The sequence below is a fragment of the Cannabis sativa genome, chromosome 1 (assembly GCF_029168945.1).
Source record: "Cannabis sativa cultivar Pink pepper isolate KNU-18-1 chromosome 1, ASM2916894v1, whole genome shotgun sequence".
In the NCBI taxonomy this organism is placed as follows: domain Eukaryota; kingdom Viridiplantae; phylum Streptophyta; class Magnoliopsida; order Rosales; family Cannabaceae; genus Cannabis; species Cannabis sativa.
Window position 1 is genome coordinate 46260366 of NC_083601.1, and position 24059 is coordinate 46284424.

General features: G+C 30.4%; 2 protein-coding genes and 1 long non-coding RNA gene across 3 annotated transcripts; 2 read left to right on the forward strand and 1 right to left on the reverse strand.

Moving 5' to 3' along the window:
* Positions 1–7682: 7682 nt before the first annotated feature.
* Positions 7683–9465, reverse strand: LOC115705312 (caffeoylshikimate esterase). Its single transcript, XM_030632620.2, has one exon. The coding sequence runs from the start codon at positions 9000–9002 to the stop codon at positions 8037–8039; it is 966 nt and encodes a 321-aa protein (XP_030488480.2). The 5' UTR covers positions 9003–9465; the 3' UTR covers positions 7683–8036.
* A 10291-nt stretch (positions 9466–19756) lies between these two features.
* Positions 19757–20906, forward strand: LOC133033557 (uncharacterized). Its single transcript, XR_009685690.1, has 2 exons — positions 19757–20053; positions 20723–20906. It is a non-coding gene; the product is annotated as an uncharacterized LOC133033557 (long non-coding RNA).
* A 1411-nt stretch (positions 20907–22317) lies between these two features.
* On the forward strand, positions 22318–23646 carry LOC133033558 (uncharacterized). Its single transcript, XM_061108408.1, has 4 exons — positions 22318–22645; positions 22740–22931; positions 23019–23344; positions 23424–23646. Exons 1-4 carry the CDS (start codon positions 22613–22615, stop codon positions 23560–23562), a joined length of 690 nt encoding a protein of 229 aa, XP_060964391.1. The 5' UTR covers positions 22318–22612; the 3' UTR covers positions 23563–23646.
* The last annotated feature ends 413 nt before the right edge of the window (positions 23647–24059 follow it).

Here is a 24059-nt window from a genome sequence, read left to right on the forward strand (position 1 = left end):
ATTACCTCAAAAGTTAAGACAAGCATACCAATATTTCACAACATTAGCAATAAGTATATTTTTAGAGGACATTTTTCTTCTACTTAAACACCCAAATCAAGATTTTATGTCTTGTTTATTCATATCATTAACATGATTAATAATGAACGAACTATATTAACCTAGATAATATAAATCACACTGTACCTGACATTATACACCAAACTTGAGTTGCTCAATCCAACCTTTGCAATTCAAATACACAATGGGTCAAGTATTGAAACATGCACATTCCTGAACCATGCGTAGCAACACAAAAGAGAAAAAACAAAAAAAAAAAACAAAACAAAACAAGTGATCATAACTCTCAGCAAAATTATTACAAATTGGACAATAAGAAGAAGCAGTAAAAATCTATAACTTTATTTGAGGTTTATTTTGGTCATCAACTAAGAGTTCACCATATGCCAAATAATAAATTTATGCTTGGGAATCAAAATCCCACTCCATACCACATGAGCATAATCCACTTTATCAACATTAAATAGCGAGTTGTAAAACTTTGTAACCTTGAATCGTTCATTTACATTTATCAGCATGTATCAAGGACTTGGAAATAATCAATTAAAGCTTGAGGAGTTTAATTTAAATTTAGATCTAAAATATAGATAGATTTTAAACTTATGGCAAATTATTAAGGTTATTATATATATATTTTTTTTTGAATGCTTAAGGTTATTATATTAATCAATAAGATGGAGAACATATATGATTGATGATTACATGATATAGGATACGAGAAGAGATTGTAGGTATGTGATCTTTCACAAACTAATCTTTTCTCTATGAGTTTTCTCTCACTGGATGGGAATGGAGAAAAATAGTGCTTAAAGATTAGTCTTGGGGACTAAACTCTAATGTTCTTTATATAGCCAACTAACTATAGCGCCATAAACTTTAATTAAGTTTACTAAACTCTAATTAAGTTTACTAATGGGTATTACACACATTGTAAGCCCATGTCAAACAAGATGTTTATTAGACTCATTTAGTTGTATCACTTATCTAACACAATTAAAAATATTACCTTAAATAAATTGTCTAAATTTATAAATCTACATATTAAATTATTAAAAATAATCCAACATTTTCTTTTAATTAGACTTGTTTATGTTTTTATTTTGATAACTTTAATTCTATTTTTCTCTATGACATGCATGATAGCTATAATAATTTACATATAAAAAATAGGGATTTTTTCACTAATATACATAATTAGAAAATTATTTACAATAATAACCTTACACAAACAATTAACAATCTTTAAGGTGCCAGCAAAGAATACCTATCTTTAATTATGAGTGCCTGACAATGAAAAAACCCTAGAAACATGTGCATTAAATGTTTACATTTTTTATTTATTTAATTGAGAAACCATTAGATGTCTTTTTTATTTTTTCCTTTCTGTGCTTTTTTTTTTCTAAAAAGGATTATACATTTCTCTCACTCAATAATTTTTTTAAAAAAATGTTCATGAAAAAAAATTAAGAATTCTGATTACACCACTAATTATTTTGGCTCAAAAATAATACTATCATAATTTACTTTTTAATATATTATTTTAATATGTGAAAAGTGTATATTTTTTTCATCATAAAAAAAAAATATTTTAAATTAAAGTATCATCTTTTTAGTTTATTTTATATTTTGTTAACAAAATAGTAACTAAAAGATTTAAACAAAGTATTTTTTTAAAAAAAATTATTATGAAGAGAGAAAAAGAGTTAGAATATATGTATAAATAATAAATTAGTTGGTATATTAAATTTTACTTAGGTTGATTATTTCTTTTTGGGTTAATTTCACAAATACACAAAAACAACAAAAATAAGGTTTCACGGAATTTTAAACATTTTTACGATTTTTTTAATTTTATTTACATAAAATACGGTCTTTTTATGTTGAAATTTTGTTCATTTGTTGTTAATTTTTTGTTATATGTATGTTATTTTCATGTTACTTTTATGTTGTTTTCTTGTTGATTTTATGTTGTTTTCGTGTTATTTTTTGAAAAACTATAAAAATGTAAAAAAATATTCTTTGAACGTAAAAATGTAAATATTTTACAAAAAATGGTGCCTTATGTAATTATTCTTTTTTTTTTGTTTACCAAATAAATAGGAAAAAAAAAACAGCTAATAAGTTGCATTTAATTTTGTCATTTTCTTTGAAAAATATATGTTTTTACATATAAAAATTATTATTTTGAAAAGTTAGACACCAGGGTTTAAGTTTTAATCTCAAACAATTATTAATATAGTTAGAATTTTTTAAAAAAAAAAAAATTGTAAAAAAGAGATAAAGATAAAAAAAGAAAATTAATTAAAATAAAGCAAATAGAAGATTAAGAGAAGGTATTGACTCCTATTTTATACCGTGTTATAGATTTGAAATTCTTGCATGTTATATTTGTAAAGTGAAAAGAGCAACGGTAATTCTGTAAATTAGATAAAAATATCGTTTGTAAATGTAATTTTCCCTAAAAAATAATGTTTTAAATAATTTATTTTATGTTTTAATTTTGTTTTACAATACCGTAAATTATTTTAAAAACTAGAATTTTTCCTAATTTATTTTAACAAATTATCTTCTTATATATACAAAGCAAATTCAGATTAGGAGAAATATATAAAAAATGACATTAAGGCATATCGAAAAGTGGTACTATTATAATAAATTTGGGTATAATAGCATCTTTCAAAATAAAATAATTATATAGGGTAGTGGTTTCGTTCAAGAAATGCAAAATGATATAAATTTCCATTGTTGTGTGAACTGTGATATGTGATATTTTGAAATATGTGTTTAAAAATTGAAACCTTCACAGGCATAAGAATTTAATAACATAATATCATATATGTAGGATTTAAATGTATACTGAAATGCAGAAGTTAACGATTGGAGAAGTAAGAATAGATAAGTATATGGTATAAGGTGTATAGGTATTATCAAAATTAATTGATAATAAGAGAAAAGTAGTTCATATATATTTTATGTATGGTATTTAGTTTTCACACATTATTAACGTAGAATTCTCTAATTTTTTAGATTTAGTTTTACTTGTTCAATCTAATTATTTTGAGAAGGAGGTCATTATATTTATAATCATTTGGAGCATATTGTCTACATCCAATGTGAAATAAAAAGTGATTATTGCTACTAAATATTAATGGTATTAAGTATTATTTGAGATGACACTTAATAAATAATTATTAATATTTTATAAAAATTATTAAATTAAAATATATGAGAGTAAATTTAATTAAAATTGTTAGTCTGAAAGAATGTCTTCAAATAATCAAATCAATATGTGATTCTTTTCAAATGCAATATCTCTTTCTGTTTTGATTATTTTACTGTCGGGATTTAATGGTTAGTTTAATCAATGTTTTTATTATTTTTGTCAAATAATACGAACAAAGCTGCCAATTTTTGGCAAGGTCTGTCAAATATTAGAGCAAATTCTTATTGAAAAAAATATATAATTTACCAAATTGGCAACATGTTATAGTAATTAAGGAAGCATTAATTGATTTGACTAATAAAATGAGTAACCAATTAATTATGTACCTCACTCCTAAAGCCAGGAGGAATATCATACCTAACTATAGAAACAATACATTACAATTAAATTTTAAATTTTAATATACACCTCTCCACCACATAGTTGCCACCAACTCACTTTTCTTTTTCTTTTTTTTTTTTTTTTAGAAAAAAAAAACTGATTTTGTTTTATAATAACTCTTTTCCCTTTTGTGACGAGAGTGATGAGAAGAATGAGATATTTTAGATTGTGGAAATGGGTGTGTCGAGTATGGACGGAGGAGAGTGGTGATGGAATGGGCCCCAAGTGGATGAGTGAGCGGCTTAGAAAGGAAACTTGCGTAACTCCAGCGCAGCACGTACCAAAGTCCAAAACTAAATCCTCGAAAATGAGAATTTCAAAGCACGAAAATTCATGTCTCTAAATAAATAAATTGTTTGTTGAGAGAGAGACACGTCATCAATTATCCTCTTTACTCTCCACTATATAATTTTAAAATGAGCATTGTTATTGAGCACCCGTAGCGATACTCCCTAAAAACTATTACATTAAATTATATGAGACCTGATACTTAATTTAATCAATAGTAATATTAACACATAAGAGGTGTTAGACACCACTGGTGCCCTTTAGTATTTTTCTTTTAAAAAAGTACTAATTATAATCTCATATTATAATTTTTTAGTCAATTTTCACGTTCGAAATTACATGTCGAAATATTTTTTCATAGCGGTATTCATTAAACAGTATAAAAAAAGAGTTCCTCAAATTCCAATTTACCACGCGTGTTCAAACGTATTTTCGACACAATAAACTATTTGAAATTTTTCAAAAATTTACAAAAATGATGTTGTAAGTGTAACAAACACCGCCGTGAAAAAAATTAAAAGAAAATATTCTAACATATTTTTTTCGAACATACAAATTAATTAAGAAATTGTAACAAGAAGTTAACGGTAACACTCTCTAATTTTAGCAAGGAACAATCCTTCTTTACGTTACGCCACTTCGTACTTGGTTCTTCGTTTCCCATTCCAACATTATTTCACATGCTTCACTGTCCAGGTCCAGCCCATCAAGCCCAAATATGAAGCCCGTTATCGAGATTTTAAGAGAATTGATCAAATTAACATTATGTTTGGAAGTTGAGGATTGGAAAATGTAGAAAAGTGATATGTCAGACAATAAAAATTATAAATTTTCAAGTTTGATATAAAAAATTATGTTGAACAAGTTTATTTTGTTTTACATGCAATTTTAATTTCATGCTAAATATGAGATTTTTCTTTTCTTACTTTTCTATTTTTGTACTAAAATCAAACTTCAAAACATAGTCAAAGTATTTTAGGAGTGCTCAATTGTACATCTTTTTGGAGTTTATAACTTTCTCGAATTGTTTTTTATTATTTTTTTTTAAATATTACAAATAAAAAAGACAAGTAATTAACTATAAAACTACAATTTAAACAACTATTTGTTCAAAAATTTGAGAAATTAAAACTTAGGACTGAGTTGGCAATTCGTGTTATCGTGTCGTGCTCGAATTGACACATTTATAACACGACCAATTAAGGTAAATACGAACACGACACATTTATTAAACATGTCAAAACCTCAAACACGAACACGACATATTTATTATACGTGTTGAAACTTCAAACACAAATACGATACGATTAATTAGTAGTTACACGACACGACACGATAATGCAAACACAACAAGATTATTAAACGTATCAAAAACTCAAATACGAACACGATACAATTATTAAACGTCACACAAATCCATTTATTTTTGTGTCATTTTTGAGTTGTGTCGTCGTATCGTGACCCATATTTCTAACCCGATTAAAACTCATAAAGCCAAATACATTAATAATTTTTTATAAATTTGACCGTGTGGGATCAGTTCTAAGAAGCTAAGCTAATATGTTATTTTGTTTTTAAAACGGGAGACCTTATGATTTAGTTATAAGCATTGTTATTAAACACTGGTGGTGTTTAACACTGTTGAGAATCATGGGGCTACATCTCAAAGCTAATTGGTAATGAGTGGAGTAGTCCATGTTATTATGTATGGTTCAATACTTTTTGCATTTAATCCATGTGGGATAATGTTCTCCAATATCTCCCCTCAAGATGATGGCTATTTTTGCTCACCAATCTTGAATTACCTTATCACAAACTATGTTAGGTGTAAATCAAAAGCCTGCTAAGGATATGACTCTAACACCATATGAGAGAAACAGAGAAAATGCAAAAAATTGTATCTCAATTTTTTATTGAATTGCTTGAGCTAAATATACATGAGCCATTTATATAGGCAATGAAAACAAAGTCAGTTAGGAAGAGAAGCTAACCAACTTAACTAACTTGCTTAACTGAAACAGTAAAGCCTAACAACTAATTATCAAACTAACTAATCTAACTAACTCTGATAAACATCTTTATAGGTAGTGCTCCATGATTGGTTAGCAATATTATTTAAAAGTTATTTTTTTAAATTATATGAGACTCGATACTTAATCACATCAATAACCGTATGACACCAAGGATGATACTAGATACCAATATTACTTTTTAACAAGGGGTAAGTTGAGAAATACCCCTTTTATTAATCAACTAATCAAATTTACCTCTAATTTTATATTTATTTGAAGCATACCTCTTTTTATATGTATTGTACCTAAAATACTTTGACATAAGAGAGTCACATGGAGAGTATCTTGAAGTAACATGGGCAAAATTGGTACAATATTTAAAAAAAAGAGGTAAAAATGATAAACTTTAAAAAAAAGGATAAAAATAAAAGAGGACAACATAAAAATAGTATAGAGTGTAATTTCCTCTTTTAACAATTCTCTTTAGTTATGCCTTTACTTACAGCCCAAAGAGTCTAATTAATTTGTCTCTCAGTTGTATTGTTACTATACTTACTAATAATATTACTATTGTCAATGAAAAATGAAGGGGTTGATCTAAAATTGTTTGTTGGGTAGTAGGGGAGCAGAGTCTAGAGTAGAGTGGTTACATTACAAACATACACGCACACATTGACATTGTTGGGTTAGGCACATTTATTATTTAATATACAAAATTAATTAATTACAAACACAACTCTACAACAAAGCAAAAAGTTACGAAACCTTCTCAACTAAAAAACGCAGAAAAAATCAATGAGCACTTTCATTTTTTGTTTTTTAATTTTTGATAGTAAATTGCTAAAAAAGGAAAGAGCACTTTTGTTATCGAATAACCAATTATTCATCAGATTTTGTCCCTCAATTTCCTACGGATTGCTGTTTATTCATCAGATTTTTCTCTTTGTTTAATATTTAGAAAGAAACTAATAGTATTTTATTTTGATTAAGAACGAATTTATTCAAAAACATTTTTTTTTAATTTTGAACTTGATTCACATTAGTTAAATATAAAATATATGTACTAAACACATGAAATAATTGTACATGAAAAAATATGGTAAATCTAAAATAAATTTTTATATATATGAAAAAAGTATGTCACTGAACTATAATTTTTCTGATTTTTTTTAGTTTTTTTATGATTTAATTTTTTTTTTCTTTCATAGTAACTTTTTCATTTTAATTTAAAAATTGATATGGTGGTAGAAACTGGTTAATAATATCAAAAAACGTAATTTATTTTCTAAAATACCAAAATGTTAGCAGTACACGTCACTAAAAGAAAAAACCAATTTCCGCCCAAAACACCTAATGGGCTTTGGTCGGTCCACGAATATTCAGTTACCACTTTCAATCTCTAAAAACAGAATATGTAAAAGAAAAAAGGGGATTATCCAAAAAAAGACACAAATATGTATATATAAATATGGTTATACAAATTTTAAATATTTTTACAATTTGATTTCAAAAAAATAATATTTTTTATAATTTTATTTACATAAGATTATTTTAATGTTTTACTATTATTTTGTTGTTGATTTTTTATTATTTGTATGTTAATTTGATATTAGGTTATTATTACTTTTCTATTATTTTCATGTATTTTTTTGTTATTTCTTGTGCCTTTATAGAACACCGTAAAAAAAATAGGTTTGAAGGTAAAAGTGTATAAAATTTACTAAAAATAATGTAACTTTCCAAAGAAAAAAAAAATCAACTGAAAATGTAAAACAAGTAAAAAAGAAAAAAGCCATAAAAATTAAAACACAAATATTGATCAAACTCATAGGATAAAAAAGAAACGTACCTCACGTAATTTTTTCTTATAAAAAAATTAATATAGCTCAATTTATTTATGAAATTACAAGTGAAATCATCATGCTTAATCAACAATGCCATATTTGCCACATTTTTGTAGATACAACCAATAGTTATTTTTCTTAATGTTACACGATCCATCATCCCTCGTATCATTTTTTGCAAATTTTGTTTCTCAATTGGGCCTAAATAATAATAACTAGAATTTAAAATTAATTTTTAGGCCCATACTTTTGGGCCCGTTCATCGATCCACTCTCTCATATCCTTCAACACAAGAGTAACGTTCTCATCCGTCTCCCCTTGTATCAACGAGTGGTACATCCCATCGTAGATCTTCAAAGTCTTGTCCACACTGGATGATTTCTCATACAACAGCTTTGATGACGAAGGACACGTCACCCCGTCATCAGTACCATGAACAGTCAAAAACGGTGCCGTTACTTTAGAGAAATTATCCTGTATGTACTGGCACACCCTAGCCAACTCCCTCATAGTCCCCACCCTAGGTGGACCCGTGTACCTTCTCGGATTAGATGCTATGATCTTAAGCTTCTCAGGGTCTTTGATCGATTTCCCAACCATTTTCTTGTCAGGCATAGCGGCCCACGTGTCAGCCACACCGAAGAGAAGACCGTAGAGGAATAATCTCACCTTACTGGGCTTCATATCCTCAGGCATAACGAAAAGTGGGGCGGAAAAGATCAGCCCAGTCCACGCGTCGGGATCTGATTGGAAGTACATGAGCATGGTGGCTGCGCCTCCCATGGACTCGCCGAAAAGAAAAGCCGGAAGTTCCTTGTAAGGCTCACTACGGCGAACATGGAGGAAGAAAGATAAAGAAGTGGTGGCGACTTTCTCCATGTCACCAAGGTAGCCACGTAGACCTTCGGATCGGCCGTGGCCGAGGAGATCGGCGGTGAATACGGCGTATCCCCAGGTAGCGTAGTTGATGCAGATCTTCTGGAAGAGCCAGCCGGCATCGGAGCCGTAGCCGTGAGTCATGTAAACGGAGCCTTTGAGTTTTGAGCTTGTGGAATCCAATGGAAGGAAGCTTTGTGTGAAGAGCTTGCCGTTTGGTGTTTCGAAATATGATTTGGTGTTTCGCACCCCTTGGGAGGTATAGTACTCCTCCTCTGGCATGTCACCCCAGAAATTTGGTGGCGCTTGGGACGCCATGGCTTCTCAATTCCGAAATTGAGATTCAGAAAAGAGAGAGAGAGAATAAGAAAGTTGAGTTTAATGGGTAAGGATGAGTTTGATGACATAAAAGAAGACTGCATATGATGAGTTTGATGGGGTCCATTGGAGTTGGTGATATATGATAATTTAATTTAATTTTTAATTAATTTTTATTAATAATGATTATTGTCATTGGGATCAATGGGATGGGTACCCTGTGTTTTTAGCAATTCTCATTGAAAATTGAGTTGTTTTGGGATAGGATCATAGGAGAGAGAGAGAGAGTTGGTGAGGAGTAGAGGTTGGTGGCCGATCATTGTGGCACCACCACCAAGAACAATCGTGGGGTCCACCACCACCACCTTTGGGGATTGGGGTTGGTGAGATGGGTACCTTTACTGCTAATCCTCTTATATTTCTATTTTTAAATAAAAATAAAAATAATAAAATGGGAACTATTTAGTTTGTTGACTTTGACTTAATACCTTATTTGGGCTATTATTATTGGTGGGGGCTTCGTAGTTCATACTAATACGACTGCTTTATGTATGACTACAACTAAGAGAAGAAAAAAAGAAAAAAGACAAACCCTTCATTCATTTCTTACTTTCCTGATTAGGTGACCTATTAAGAAAGAATAAATATCTTAAAATCTCAACAATTAATATAGATAGGATGAGATCAATTCAATTAATTCTCAAGGATTTTTCATTGAAAATTAATGTTTTTTTTTTTCTTTCTTTCTTTCATACTTGTTTGGAATGAACAAAGCAACCATTAGTCCATGCTGTTTATTTTTTGTTCAATTTTTTGGATTTTTTTTTAGTGTAACGTAATGATATTAAATCAACTAATAACTTAAATTCTCTCTCTTTTTTTTCACCCCTTTGGTTACACCGTGTTTAAATTTTGTAACATACATATGCTGTAAATGAACTTGTAAGATGTTAATTCATGTATATTAATGATTTCGTAAGCATATAACAATGTTTATAATGTTGCAATATTAAATAAGTTGTCTACAAATTTAAAAATATTATTATAAAAACAGAAGCCGTATCTTTGTAAATACAAATCCTTATCCTTAATTTTACAAATAATTGTATTATTTTATAAGGTTTTTGTATTTTTCTTGATGTTTGAGTTTGGTATGTTTTTCAAAAATTTTATGCACCCCTTTTAGTCTTTTACAAAGGTTAGAGAAAATTCTAACCCATTTATAAATTGACCCATTAGTTTTGGATGAAATTAGACCCTTTTTATATTGTTCTCTTTTATTTTTACCCTCTTTTTTAAAACCTATCATTTTTACCTCTTTTTCTAAATACTTTACCGATTTTACCCCTTTCACATCAATATACTCTCCATGTGACTCCCAGGGTATTTTGGGTACAATACATATAAAAAGAGGTATCTTTCAATTAAATATAAAATTAGAGGTAGCTTTAATTAATTGATAAATAAAAGAGGTATTTCTCAATATACCCCTTAGTTTTGACTCTGAGTCTTAGCCCAATTTACTCTTTGCTCTATCAGCATCAAAGCCCAGTTGAATTTGTTCATTTCACTCATTTTTTGTGGGATTGTGTGTTTCAATTAAAACCAGACATTTTTTAAAGTCACACTTGTAACTCCCTCTAATATTATATTTATAAATATTATCCTTTATTATAAATATGACATAATTAATTAAAATACATAGATATTTTTTCTCAATTTTTTTAAGGACAATCGCTTCTATGTGGGTTTGCTCTTGGAAATAGAAATAGAATTAAATAAATTTAAAATGTTTATGAAAACATTATTAAATTTTTTGTATTATAATGGTTATTTGTTCCATTTCAATATAAAAAAGTTATTCTACTAAAATAATAAAAAAACATTATATTATAATGATATTCCAATATTTTAAAATTTAATCAAACAAAAGAATAAAATAATAATTATTTTCTTTCCATTACATTATATTTCATTGACTGCAACCAAACGCCACCGAAATTTAGAATATCTTCTAGATCCAGATTAAGTACATCATAAACTTTTTTTTTTCTGCATTAACAAAATTTTACTCCACATTTAATTTCAATTGGTTATACGTTGAATCCTACATTAAAAACATGTTTCTCCTAATGTGTTATTAGGGAAACAGAAACCAATATTGAAAAATGCACCATTCTTAAAAAAAAGAAAAAAAAAATCTTTTTCATTATTTTGTTTTTCAAATATTCTGTCTTATGACTGAAATATTGAGATGTGAGAAATAATTATAATTTTGTAGAGAGTCACTTAGCTAGAAATGAATCTCTGTTTGGACATCAAAGCAACTCACAAAAGCCCAATAATTACTCATCTCTTGTTTCAACGTGTCGGCCCAAATCTGAAGTCCTAAGGCTGAGAATTGACCAAAGCCCAACATCAATTACTAAGCCTTCACTATTTATCTTGTACGAATTTAAATGCATCTCTCTTTTTTTACTTTTTCTTTTAGAATTTTTACACCACGTACTCAAAGTTTTTACTTTTTCTTTTCTTTTTTTTAAAATAAAAATATTATGTATTTTTTATACTGTGTACTATGTTAAGTTTCTTTTGTTATCCCAATTCCTACTATTATTTTTTAGTTATTCCACAGTTATTTTTAGTCGTTCTATTTATTTTGTGTTCCACTATTATTTTATAAAAAAATAATATGTTTTAAAAAAAAAAAATTCATGGGACGATATTTCTGCAAAAATTAACCCAAATTCTAATATTTTTATAAGTCTCCTTTTTCTTGTTTTGCCACTTATTTTTTTATAAAATAAATAGTATTTTTACTTTGAAGTTTCAACACTACTTGATCATACCTCCTAAAATATACGATTTGTTAAAAATTTCTCCTAAAATATAACAGCTACATTATTATATTCATTTTGTTAGGTTTGGTTTCTTTTACTGCTAAAAATTAGCATTTTGACCTCCTACACTTTGACCAATATAAAATTTCGCCTCATTTTTTTAAAAAAATAATTTTAAATTTTATAATGTTCTATTAATTTCAAAAAATTCATAAAAGTTATTAAAAAATCAGATAAAAATCACTTATTTATACTTATAAACTCATATCTTAAAAAATAAATAAAAATAATTCCAAATTTAATAAAAATATAAAATTATTTTAACTTTTTAATACATTTAAATGTATTTTGTGATAAAAAATAATTTTTTAAATTACTTAATTAGTTTTAAAATTTTAATTACTTTTTTAATTTTCTTAATCATTCAAAATAATTTTTTTAAAATCTAAATTAATTTTTTAAAATTTATTAAAAAAAAAATTGAATCTTTTTTATTTTTCTTTTGAGGAGTAGGATTTGATAGTTGTCAAAATTTATGAAACAATATTACTAATTTTTACAAAGATATGTTAGCATTTAAACGTAATAATGTGAAGAAACGGAACAAAATGAGTAAATTTTTGTAAATGTAAAAATTTAGGAAGATTATTTATTTAATTAACTATACATTTTATGTGGCAGAATGAGTATAGTCGAAAGTTTTAGAGACAAAATTATTAATTATTTTTTTTTATATAATTTTTATGGTTTTATGAAAAAAGAAAAATTCGTATTAAAACTAAAAAATTTAAAATATTCTTAGAAAAAAAAAATCAAATACTCCACTGAAATTAAAGTTGAAGATATTAAAATTGGGATATTTTTATGAATTGACAACCATACCACCTCATTCCAATACAAAACTTAAGAATCAACTTCAAACCAACTCAACTTGCTTGTCATGTTTTGCCACTTTTTGATTCCCACACTATCAATCAAGGGATCTCTATTCTCTACAAATACATAATATAAAATATCCCCATACCCATATCTTTTCTAGTTACTTGTCAGATTGACACTCCCAATTTTAATTATTTGATTTGTGACGTACCAAATTTTTTAATTTGTGGGTGTTTATTTATCATAATAAAAAAAAATATTTGCCCTTATTTTATATAAAAACTACAATTTTAGTGTATATATTAATTTGATAATGAAGCTCTCACAAAATTAAACAAATATAGTACAGAAAAGATTTATTTTTAGTAAGTGTGAATTATTTTGAATTAATATATGATTAATTTAAAAAATTTATTACATAAATATGTTTCAACTTTGTGTGTTGATGATGTATCATTAATAAATAAAGATAAAAACTCATAAAAATGAATGGGAAATAAGCCATATTCGTGGTTGAAGCATGTCCATAGTATAAACTTTTTTTTAAGATAAAGATTACAATTACTCATAAATTTATGATGTAAAAATTTGTAATTATCTTTTTTGAATTGGGATAATTTATTGTCTAATCGAAAAGTATACTTTGTTAAATTATGAACTGTTAAATTCTTAACGCAAACCACATAGGATAAAATTGCCTAATCTTCACTGGCATAAAGCATTATAATGGCCTAATTTTATTTTTCTTTTAAAAGGTATTTATTCAACAAATATGCTTGCATCTTACAAAGGATTAGACAATAGTCCGCTATCATTTGAAAATTTCTCCATTCCACCTAACACAAACTTTAAAATTAAAATCTAATTTGAGCAACAATATTAATTGTTTCTCTAACCTAGAAACAATATTATTTTTGCACATTTATGCACTTAGAAATACAAAAAGATCCGTTTGAAAAAAAAAAAGAAATACAAAAAGATACAATTAATAATAGTATCAAAATTTGAGCACATCACACTTAGACTATTCATCAACTATTTCGCTTTAGTGAGACTCATGAACAAACTTCTTAATACAAAATATAATAAATATATTTTTTTTAATAATTAGTATATATTTTTTAAAATTAGATGCTTTTTGGAAGAAAAAAAATTGGGGACCAATTACTAGCCTAGAAAATGTTAATACTTAGAAGAAAATTAAGTTATAGATAATAATGGAGTGTCATTTTGAGTAGAATGTTTTGAATATTTAGGTTGGTTGAAATTAGTATAATAAGAAATGAGTGGTATGATTAAAAACTTTGATAAGTTTAAAAAAGTAGGTATTATTTTATGTGTAATGTTAATAAATGAATAAAATTGAATTTGTATCCATTTTTGTGTAGAATTCAAACTTATTACTTTCAATTACAACGGCTAACTATTAGTGGGCCAGTGGCATAATATGCCATATTAAAATCAGAGACGTTGACAAAATTCTTTATACCTATGTTCATTTGGTCTTGTAATTATATATAACATGTATTTTAATTAAAATAATAAAGCATTCTAAAATAAGACAAATGTCAACAAATTTTTTACAAGACAACAATAAATCTCTTTGCAGTCTTGTACTGAGCTATGCAAAAACTTTATAAAATATATAAATTAAACAATAAAAATGAATGAGATGCTTAGCTTAATGCAATACATATATATAATGGAGAATAATTAAAAGAAAAAAAAAACAGAAAATGACGACCGTTGAGGAGAATTAGCTAATAAATAAAAACATAAATAATTTGCCATGTGTGGATGTGGTCCATATCTTTACTTTAAAATTACTGTTAATTGTTAAACCTGTTATATATATGTAAATAAATTAGCTAGATACGTATATTTAATTAATTTAAACAAATGAATATAAATGCTTAATTAATAAATATAAGGTAACGGCAAGTTTTTTTAAGGCGGATACGAAATGTACAAAAAATGTAAACATGCATTGTCCGTAGCTAGAGAAAAGTTGTGCTTTGTATGGAAGGATTTTTTATTTATTTTCTCTTAAAAAATCAAATAAAATTAAAAATATTTACATAATCGAAGTTTAACTCACAATGAAAAATCCAAGAGAAACAATAAGCATATTCTCATATAATAATAGACTAATTAATAGTTCATATATTGGTGTTTGAATTGAGGGGTTAATTTATTAGAGCTGAGAAATATTGTCATGGGAAAAAGACCACTTACTTTGAAGTGTAAAAACATATTTATATTGACAGATTCTCATGTACAGCAGTACAAATATTGTCTGGAAAATTTGATTCTTTCATTGCATAAATAATACACAAAATCAATTAAGAATATATATATATAAATATATATTTATATATATATATGCCCAGTTGAAGTTGTGGTCCAAGTACTCCAACCATCATCATAACTCAATAATGTACTACTATGTTAATTAATTCCATAACCATACATATTCACTACACATTACACAACTGAACTACTTACTACTAAATAATAATATTATTTAGTACTTTGAATTAATAGCTTTATACGCATATAAAGATAGGTATGTAATAAAATAAAATTATTTATTTTAATTTGAAGTTAATTAATAACCTCAATAATATTGGGGTGGCCCGGGATTCTCAGGGTCGATTCATTGAAGGCTTCACAGTTTTACGAGTGGGGTGGGTGGATTCGGCTATGGCTGAATTGGTAGGAATTAAGGAGGCCTTGAGTTAGATAAAGAGGAAACATTGGGGACCAGTTGAGATTGAAACCGATTCTTTGGTTGTTGTCCAGGCAGTCCAAAGCACGGTGGAGATACCTTCTCCTTTTGGCCTTCAGGTGGCAGTTTGTCGTTCTCTTTTGGCCGATTTGCCGCTAGTCTCAATTAATTTTGTTAAACGTTCTGTAAACAAAGTTGCACATTGTCTTGCTCGTAGCTTTTGTTTGTATCCAGATCGTATTTTTAGTGAGTATGATGTTCCTCCTGATTTTCTTTCTATTGTAATGGTTGAATCTTCTTATTAATAAAGTTACTATTTTCCTTCAAAAAAAAATTACCTCAATAATGTTATATATTTGAACGCAATAAAATCTTTTGGATGAATTATTTGAGATCAATAAATTAGAAACCACCTCTCAACGTCAAAATTTAGGTGTAATAATAGCAATAGGGTTTGGACTTTTGGTCTCTTTCATTTTTCTTTCATAAATGTGAATCCAATTTTAATCGTTTGTATTCCCTTGAATTCATTAATAATAATAAAAAATATCAAATAGATAATTGTGCAAAAATATTGAGTTTAAATTAATAATGAAAAGTTGTATAATGTAACCTTTAAAGCAGGTGCATTGAAGTATCTCTATTTGTTTCGGTATTTGAAAGAATTTTTTAACCTAATTATATTCGTGAACATTATAATTATTTAAGATATCTTGTAAAATTTTGAAAAACTTTGACACACTAAAAATAAGATTCAAACAGTTTGTTCAAATAAAATTTAATATTTTATACACGTGTGAAAAAATTGTTTGAATACTACTTTTTATATTGTAAATTATATCAAATTTATTAAAATTTTGTATAATATCTTAAATAAATATAACGTACACGATTATATAAAAAATTTAAAATACATTAGTGTCGCCACTTTGTTGGGTACACCTTTTATTAAATTTTATATATTGAATATCATGTAAAAGAAAAGTTTTTAATTATATTTATAAGATATATCATTGTTCTGTGGATCCGACCAATGTTTAGCCATTTTTTCTTTAATATCTTCACATTTATTTATTTTTTTCTATGGATATGACCAAATGTTTAATTATTTTTACTATTTTTTTCATCTTCATTTAAAATTGAAATATTTATAAAATTTATACAATTATTTAAATTCACGATCGTGAGTTCCTTATTGATTATTTGAAAAGATAGAAATTCATTTTTTTTCGTAATATAATTTATTATGGACAAATAAATAACTCATATTTTAATATTATTTTTGTTGTTAGTGTCTTAATTAATTAGTTCTATTTATATCTTCAATATTAGACATTACATGTAATATTTTATTAATTTTTATATATACAAGTACATTCCTAAAGGAGAGAATTGTAATTAAATGCTACACCCAAATGGTCCCTTCATTGGATGACCAAACTCTGTACATGCTCCTCCATGAAAGAACTTCTCCTGTTTTTTTTTTTTTTTTTTTTGAAAGAAAGGATGTATCATATTAAATTAAATCAACTGTTACAGGAGTACTAATAAATCTAGGACAAGCATCCGTCTACAAATCGACCCCAACAGAACTAGTAACAGACTTTGCTAGTGCGTGGGCCACACCATTCGCAACACGCGGAATGGTGCAACAAGAACCACCACCAACAGCAGCTAAGAGAGAAATAATCTCCTCAACAATAGGTTAATACATAAAAATTGACTTAGGAAAAGAAATCCATGAATGAACTTCTCCTGTTTTGATTTGAAATTAAATGAAGTTTTCTTTATTCATCTTTTTTTTTTAAAAAAAAAAAAATATTAATATATTTATTTTGGAATAATATATTAAACCTAGTTATAATAGGGAAATTTCAATTTTTGACCCTAATAAAATACCCTATTTCAAAATATATACCCTCCACTAATTTATACAAATTAATTCCACTATTACTCATTTGTACCCAAAATACCCCTCAAATTTAATTTTCCTATTCACACTCTCTTTCCGTCTTTCCCTCTCTTTCACTCTCTCTCTCTCTCTCTCTCTCTCTCTCTCTCTCTCTCTCTCTCTCTCTCTCTCTCTCTCTCTCTCTCTCTCTCTCTCTCTCTCTCTCTCTCTCTCTGTCGTTCCATCTCTCTCTCTGTCGTTCCCTATCCCTCTTCGACATCGACCCAACATCACAACCCACTCCGGCCATCCACCCACGTCCCCGACCCACTCCGGCCATCCACCCACGACCCCGACCCAACCACGAACCACCACGGACCACCACCACGACTGTAACGCCCTTACTTACGTAAAATAAGATGCCATAAATAAACTGGCGTTAAGATACTAATGTTGCCTTTATTTTTTTTTTTAAAAAAAACACTTTTCAAAACATGGGTACCCAGTTGAAAATAAAGTATTACCACTTAGGGAAAAGTAATAGAAAATTTAAACGACAACATCCTCGATAAGTTTAATAAATTTAAAAAAAAACTTTCAGCGGAAGATGGCCAAGACCACACGCAGTTACATGATCACACGAGATACACCCCATGCTGCCGGACTCGACTTGTCACCGAAAGCTTACGGGCTTACTTATACGCACATAGGGGGTAAATAAGGGGTGAGTGCAAAGCCCGATAAGGAAAACAAAATACTATGTACCGGCATTCACACATCATAGCACAAACATATACATCAAACATACAACAACCTAATCATAAGTATAAATAGAGGCACCACACAAATGCGAAATACCACATACTCACACTCACAATCACACACCGGCTTCCATACAAATCTGGAGTGTCTTACGTTCTTAACCAGAACGCAGTACCAATAACCAGTGCACCCTTACGTACACTGCCTCACTTACCACATCACCATACATGTGTGGTTTCCAACCACTTCCAAGTACCTGGAACATGATTAAACAGCCATATACAATCCATCGACAAAACACTAATATTTCACCGAAACTATCACATTCCACAGTTTCAATACAATTTATTCAAGCAGTCATACTAGGTACTCAAACCATATAAAAAGCAAGTATAAAGTATAATTATTTTTCCTTACCTCAACTCCGCTGTAATTAACTCCTACGATACCTTCTAGGCCCTATAACAATTAGTGAAACCCTTAGTCCACCGATAAACTCAATATATTTATTATTCTTACTGTACAGCAAGTTTAGCCTAGAATTTGACTTATAAAACGTTTGAATTAGAAGTCCTACTGTTCACAAAGTTTTTAGTTAATTGAAAGACCTTTCTAACGGTATAAAGATCATCAAAATCGGAGCTATAACCTAGGAGTTATGCATGTTTTCTCAAAACAGTTTCTTTAAAATCCTGGATCATGCCGATTTCTGAATACAGCCCAAAAATAAATGTTTATAAAATAGTTACACCCCGATCTAGACAATACTTTCTTCATAAAAAATGTAGCTATTTTTCTAAGCTTTAAAACGAGATAAAGATCTTTTAAAATGGATCAAAAGTGAGAGAGATATTGAATTTTTACTGAAGATACTTTTTCTGAAACAAAACTTAAAACGAAATACCATAACCGAGTAAAGATCCTAACTTTTGACTGGTAAGAACTCCGAACTAGGGAAAGGTTTCTTCAAAGAAAATATAAATTATTGAATTATCTTTCTAACAGTATAAGAATCGCTTGAAAATAATAGATATCGAGAGAGATATGACACTTTTACTAAGGTAATATCGAAAAGAAATTTAAAAAAAACTGTAATTCGAAAGTCAGTGTAAAATATGAATTTTTGACATCGAAATACTCAGAATTAGGAAAGAGTTTCTTCATAAAAAATATAGATCATTAAATTATCTTTAAAACGGTACCTATATCACTGAAAACGGACCTATGGGGAGAGAGATATGATAGTTTTATGAAAGCCTATTTCTCTGAAAACGAAAATAAAAACAAGTACGAATTTTACCTGAAGATTTCGAAGACACGGAACGATGATCGGTTGATTGCTAACCCCGAAGCTCTTAAGATTAAAACAATTGATTTGGTTCAATAGAGAGAATAAAAAAAAAGGAAATTGAGAGATGGTGAGAATAAGGGAATACGATACTATCTGGCTGCTAGGGTTATAGAGTATATACGTATATAACATATCGTATAATAGGTTTAAATTTAAAAATAAATATCTAACTAATCAGATAAAATTATGCTGATTTAAATTTAAATTTTAAATTTTAAACTAACTAACTAATCTAATGCTTCACTATTTATTTATCTCACTATTTAATATATATATATATCATTTTTTTCTAATCACACACGCACAACAACAACAACAACAACAAGAATAATAATAATAATAATAATAATAATAATAATAATAATAATAATAATAATAATAATAATAATAATTTAATTGTATCACACTTAATATACCAAATACCAATATATGTATATAAACTGGATATTACAACGACCCAGTGACCACCACGAACCACCACGAACCACCACGGACCACAAAACGTCGCCACCACCACCACCCGTGATCGTCGACACCGAACAGAGGCCTTCGCCACCACGAGCAGTACCCGTCGCCACCACCACCCGTGATCATTAAAAGGTAATGTTTATGTTTTGAGAAAAAAATACATTTTTCATAGATTTGGATGCCAATTATTGCATGTTGTTGAGATTAGTGGATTTTGTGTAGCATTTGTGATCTTTAGGTGTAGTGTTTCAATGAAATCTGTGTAAATTACAGGGTTGTCGATGACATGTCAATAGGTTATCGATAGGATGTCGATAGATTGTGTGTCTGTTTGAATGTTACTGTAATTTGTATGTCGATAGGATATCGCTTGTATGTCGATAGGATGTCGACTGGTATTTTAAGAGTATTTTTGCCCTATATTGTCGACGACTTATCGACAGTATGTCGATGGTATGTCGATTAAATGAACATGTTGATTGTTAGGTTGTATTGTCGACTGAATGTCGACTGTATGTCGACAGTATGTCGATATATTGTGTAATTGTTATTTGTTTGAATTGTCGACTGAATGTCGACAGGATGTCGACATTTTGTCGACATGAAAGTATTTTCTCTGCTTTTGATAATGTCGACATAATGTCGAGGGTATGTCGACATAATGTCGACATGTTTGTTTTGAAATTTTTGTGTGCTTACTGTTAGATAATATCGACTGAATATCGACATGATGTCGATGTTATGTCGACAATTTTAAATTTTTTTTAGCAGCTTTATTTATTTGTTTTTTTGTTTTTTCAGATGGCTCCCAGACTCATTATTCCAGCACCCGAGCATTTCACTGGCCGCGTCACATATAGGGGCACTGGAATTTTTGCAAAAATTAAAGCTCGGTTTGAGGAGTTCAACCTTAATAACACGGCGAAGGAAAGCCGTTTCGGGAGCTTCTGGAATGCCGTACCACTGACATTCTCCTCGGTGTTATTTCACCGGGCGATGCTCCACAAAATGAAAGTGGATGCTCGGGAGGAGTTGAGGATGAGGTTTTATGTTGGTCGGAAGGAGGTCCGATTCGAAGTCTTTGGAGTTTGCACTCATTACGGGTTTGGACTTCTCCTCGGGGCCAACGAGAAGAGGAGAAGGCTGCGCAGTCGCGCGCTCGGGGTCGACCGATTGATCAACAAATATTTCAACCGGTCTGATAGTGTGAAGACAGAAGCACTCCAACTTCAGTTCACAAACTGCCAGAACCCGGAAGACTTGTACAAGCTCGGCTTGTGCTTGTTTGTGGAGTCAGTGCTTCTGGGCCGCGAGGCCAACGCGCTGATCACGCCTCACATCATTAGATATGTGGAAGACCTCGAGTTCTTCTTCCGGATTCCTTGGGGGAAGCACTCATTCGCCAGACTCATGCACTCGCTTCAGAAAGACATGTTGAAACAGAAGGCCAACTACGAGAAGAAGCTGAGTTCGGATGTTCAGCACGAGTGCAAATACACAGCATATGGCTTCGCACCCGCAAATTCAATATTGGGCGTACGAGGCCATTTTGGAGGTTGGCAAGAGGTATGGCACGAACCACGGGATTCGGTTCCCCGGGATGCTTACCGGACGAGCAAAGGCGATATTGGGAAGAAAGACGTCAGCGCATTATTTTCTAGACGGGTATGATTTTCACTTATGTTCTGAATAATTATTTAACATAAATGCTTGTAATAAATGCTAAATGGTTTTATTTTGATATTTGTTAAACCATAAACAGAATCTGGAAGTGGTGAAGGGGCTACTTCCACGGACAGAGGAGAAGGCATTTGTGAGGACAATATCTTACGATGGTGTGGAGAACCTGGTTGATGATGCTGTGGATGACACAGAGGCTGAGGCAGGTAGTCAGGTACCAGAGACTCAGGTCCCAGACACTCAGGTACCAATTTCTGGAACTTTTTTTTATGTCTTTATTTTTTATTATTTTTTTTATATAGTGGAGGGTATATCGTATGCTTACCGTATTTTTTTGATATATATTTTTTCAGGCCACTGCTTCAGAACCTCAGCCCAGTGCACCATCTGCATCAGGCGTTCGGGGTGCCGAGTACACTGATTTAGTGGCTCGGTTGGATAGGATCGAGGGTGACACTCAGGGTCTGTATGCTGCTCATGTCGAGCTGAAGAAGGCATATGAGACCAGCCATGTAGAGCTGAAGGGTGGTCAGAACGTAATTATGGAGCAGCTCAGACACATATTGGCCATGTTGAATCGTCCGCCAACGACAGCTTCGGCACGGAGGCCCCAGCGGATCCATCTACCCCACCACCACCGCTTCACCCCCGGTAGAAGAGGATGAGGTCTTCCCCGACGATTACGATCCTTATGAGGGAGCTCCGGCCGACTCCGATCGAGGCACAACCTCTTATCCATGTACATGACACCGAGTCGCAGGGTGAGATTCTGTCCATAGAGGCACAACCTGCAGTGGTTAAGAGTCGGAAGAGGAAGAGAAAGCCTCCTGTATGGTTCGGTGACTATACGGAGATGAAGAGGAGACATAGGCCATCTTCGACTTTTGATCCCTGGAGCCACCGGATGAGAAATTGTTAACCACTTTCCGAAAGTGGTGTGTTGGACTCATTCCGAACCACCGACTTCGGGATTTGAGAAGTGGTGATTACGGTCCAGGATTCTTTTGGATAATGCTCACACCAAAGGAATGGCTTACAGATGACGTAAGTAAAGTATTTTATAATATTACTTCACTTTACAACTTTATGTGCAATTAATATATTTTTTTGTGTAACTGACATTTCCGTTTATATGCAGCATATAGATGCAGCAATGCATATGCTGAGGAGGCGACGCACCGACTATCCACTGACATTTCCTCAGAAGGGTATCATTCTCTCCACATTCGTGACCGCCATGATCAGCAGTGCATGGACGAGCCACAAGGGTCCGAGGAAAAACTTTAAATGGGAGGAATATATCCTGGACTACTGCACAGGGTTTCATAAGGTATTGTTTTAGTAAGATTTTAAATGTTAATTGTTTGGGAAGATTATTATGGTTTGTTAATTGTTTCGTTGTTCTCTGTAATTACAGTCCCAAGTCTTTGAGAGATGGAGGGGTAACGAGTTTATTTACTTCGTTCTGCACCTTCCCACGGCAAGACACTGGGTCACAGTTGAAGTCGACATAGAGCTGTGGAAAATTAATGTCTACGACTGTGATTCCAGCGTCTGTCATTGGACCGCCATGGAACCCATCTTGAAGGTTTGGTCAGAACTGCTGCCCTCGCTAATCCTTGCAACCGGGGAATTTCCACATAACAACCAGATCATGGCGTTAGCTAACGGTGACATCACGGTGCTTCCAAAAATGCACGCGACTCGAGCCACTCACGACTTAGTTCCGAAGTCAGCAACCAGGTACATAGCGATAAAAAAGTACTATAGTATTAAAATATGTTTTACGTTAGACTGACTTTACATTTTATTTTGCATTTAGTGGTGATTGTGGCGTGTATTGCATTGACTATGTGGAGCATCTCATGATGCAGCGTGGATTGACCGATGTGACGCCAGACCGGATAGCCATGTTTCGTCAACGGTGGTGTGTCGATTTATTTTACCAAAATGTCGGCTGATTATATGTGTAATTATTGGGACATTGTATATTTTGTGTAATTAACATTACAGTTATGTATATATAGATTTTCTTTTCGTTCAAATTTTGATAATTATACGTGGTTTCAAATATAAAATATCAACATTATTCAACAAAAATAACTATTAAACCTAAAAATAATTAAAATATTTGAAAAATATTCAACCTCAACAAAAATAACTATGACAAAATATGCATCATTACAATATATCAAATTTCCCAACGAATACGTACAAGACGCCTCAGATGCGGGCTTTGCATGTTGCTCTGTTGTGGCCTGAAGCACCACAGCGGCTGCAGTTTCGTGGTACAGAACCTTTTTTATCACCAGACGGGAAACAGTTCTCCCGTCTTCTTCCAGCGTTGCTTTTTCTTGGACGACCTACAGGCTTCTTTTCCACAGGTACCCCAACTTTCATATTCTTGATGTGTTCTGGGAGATAAAACAGTACTTGAACCGCTCATCCTCTAAGTACA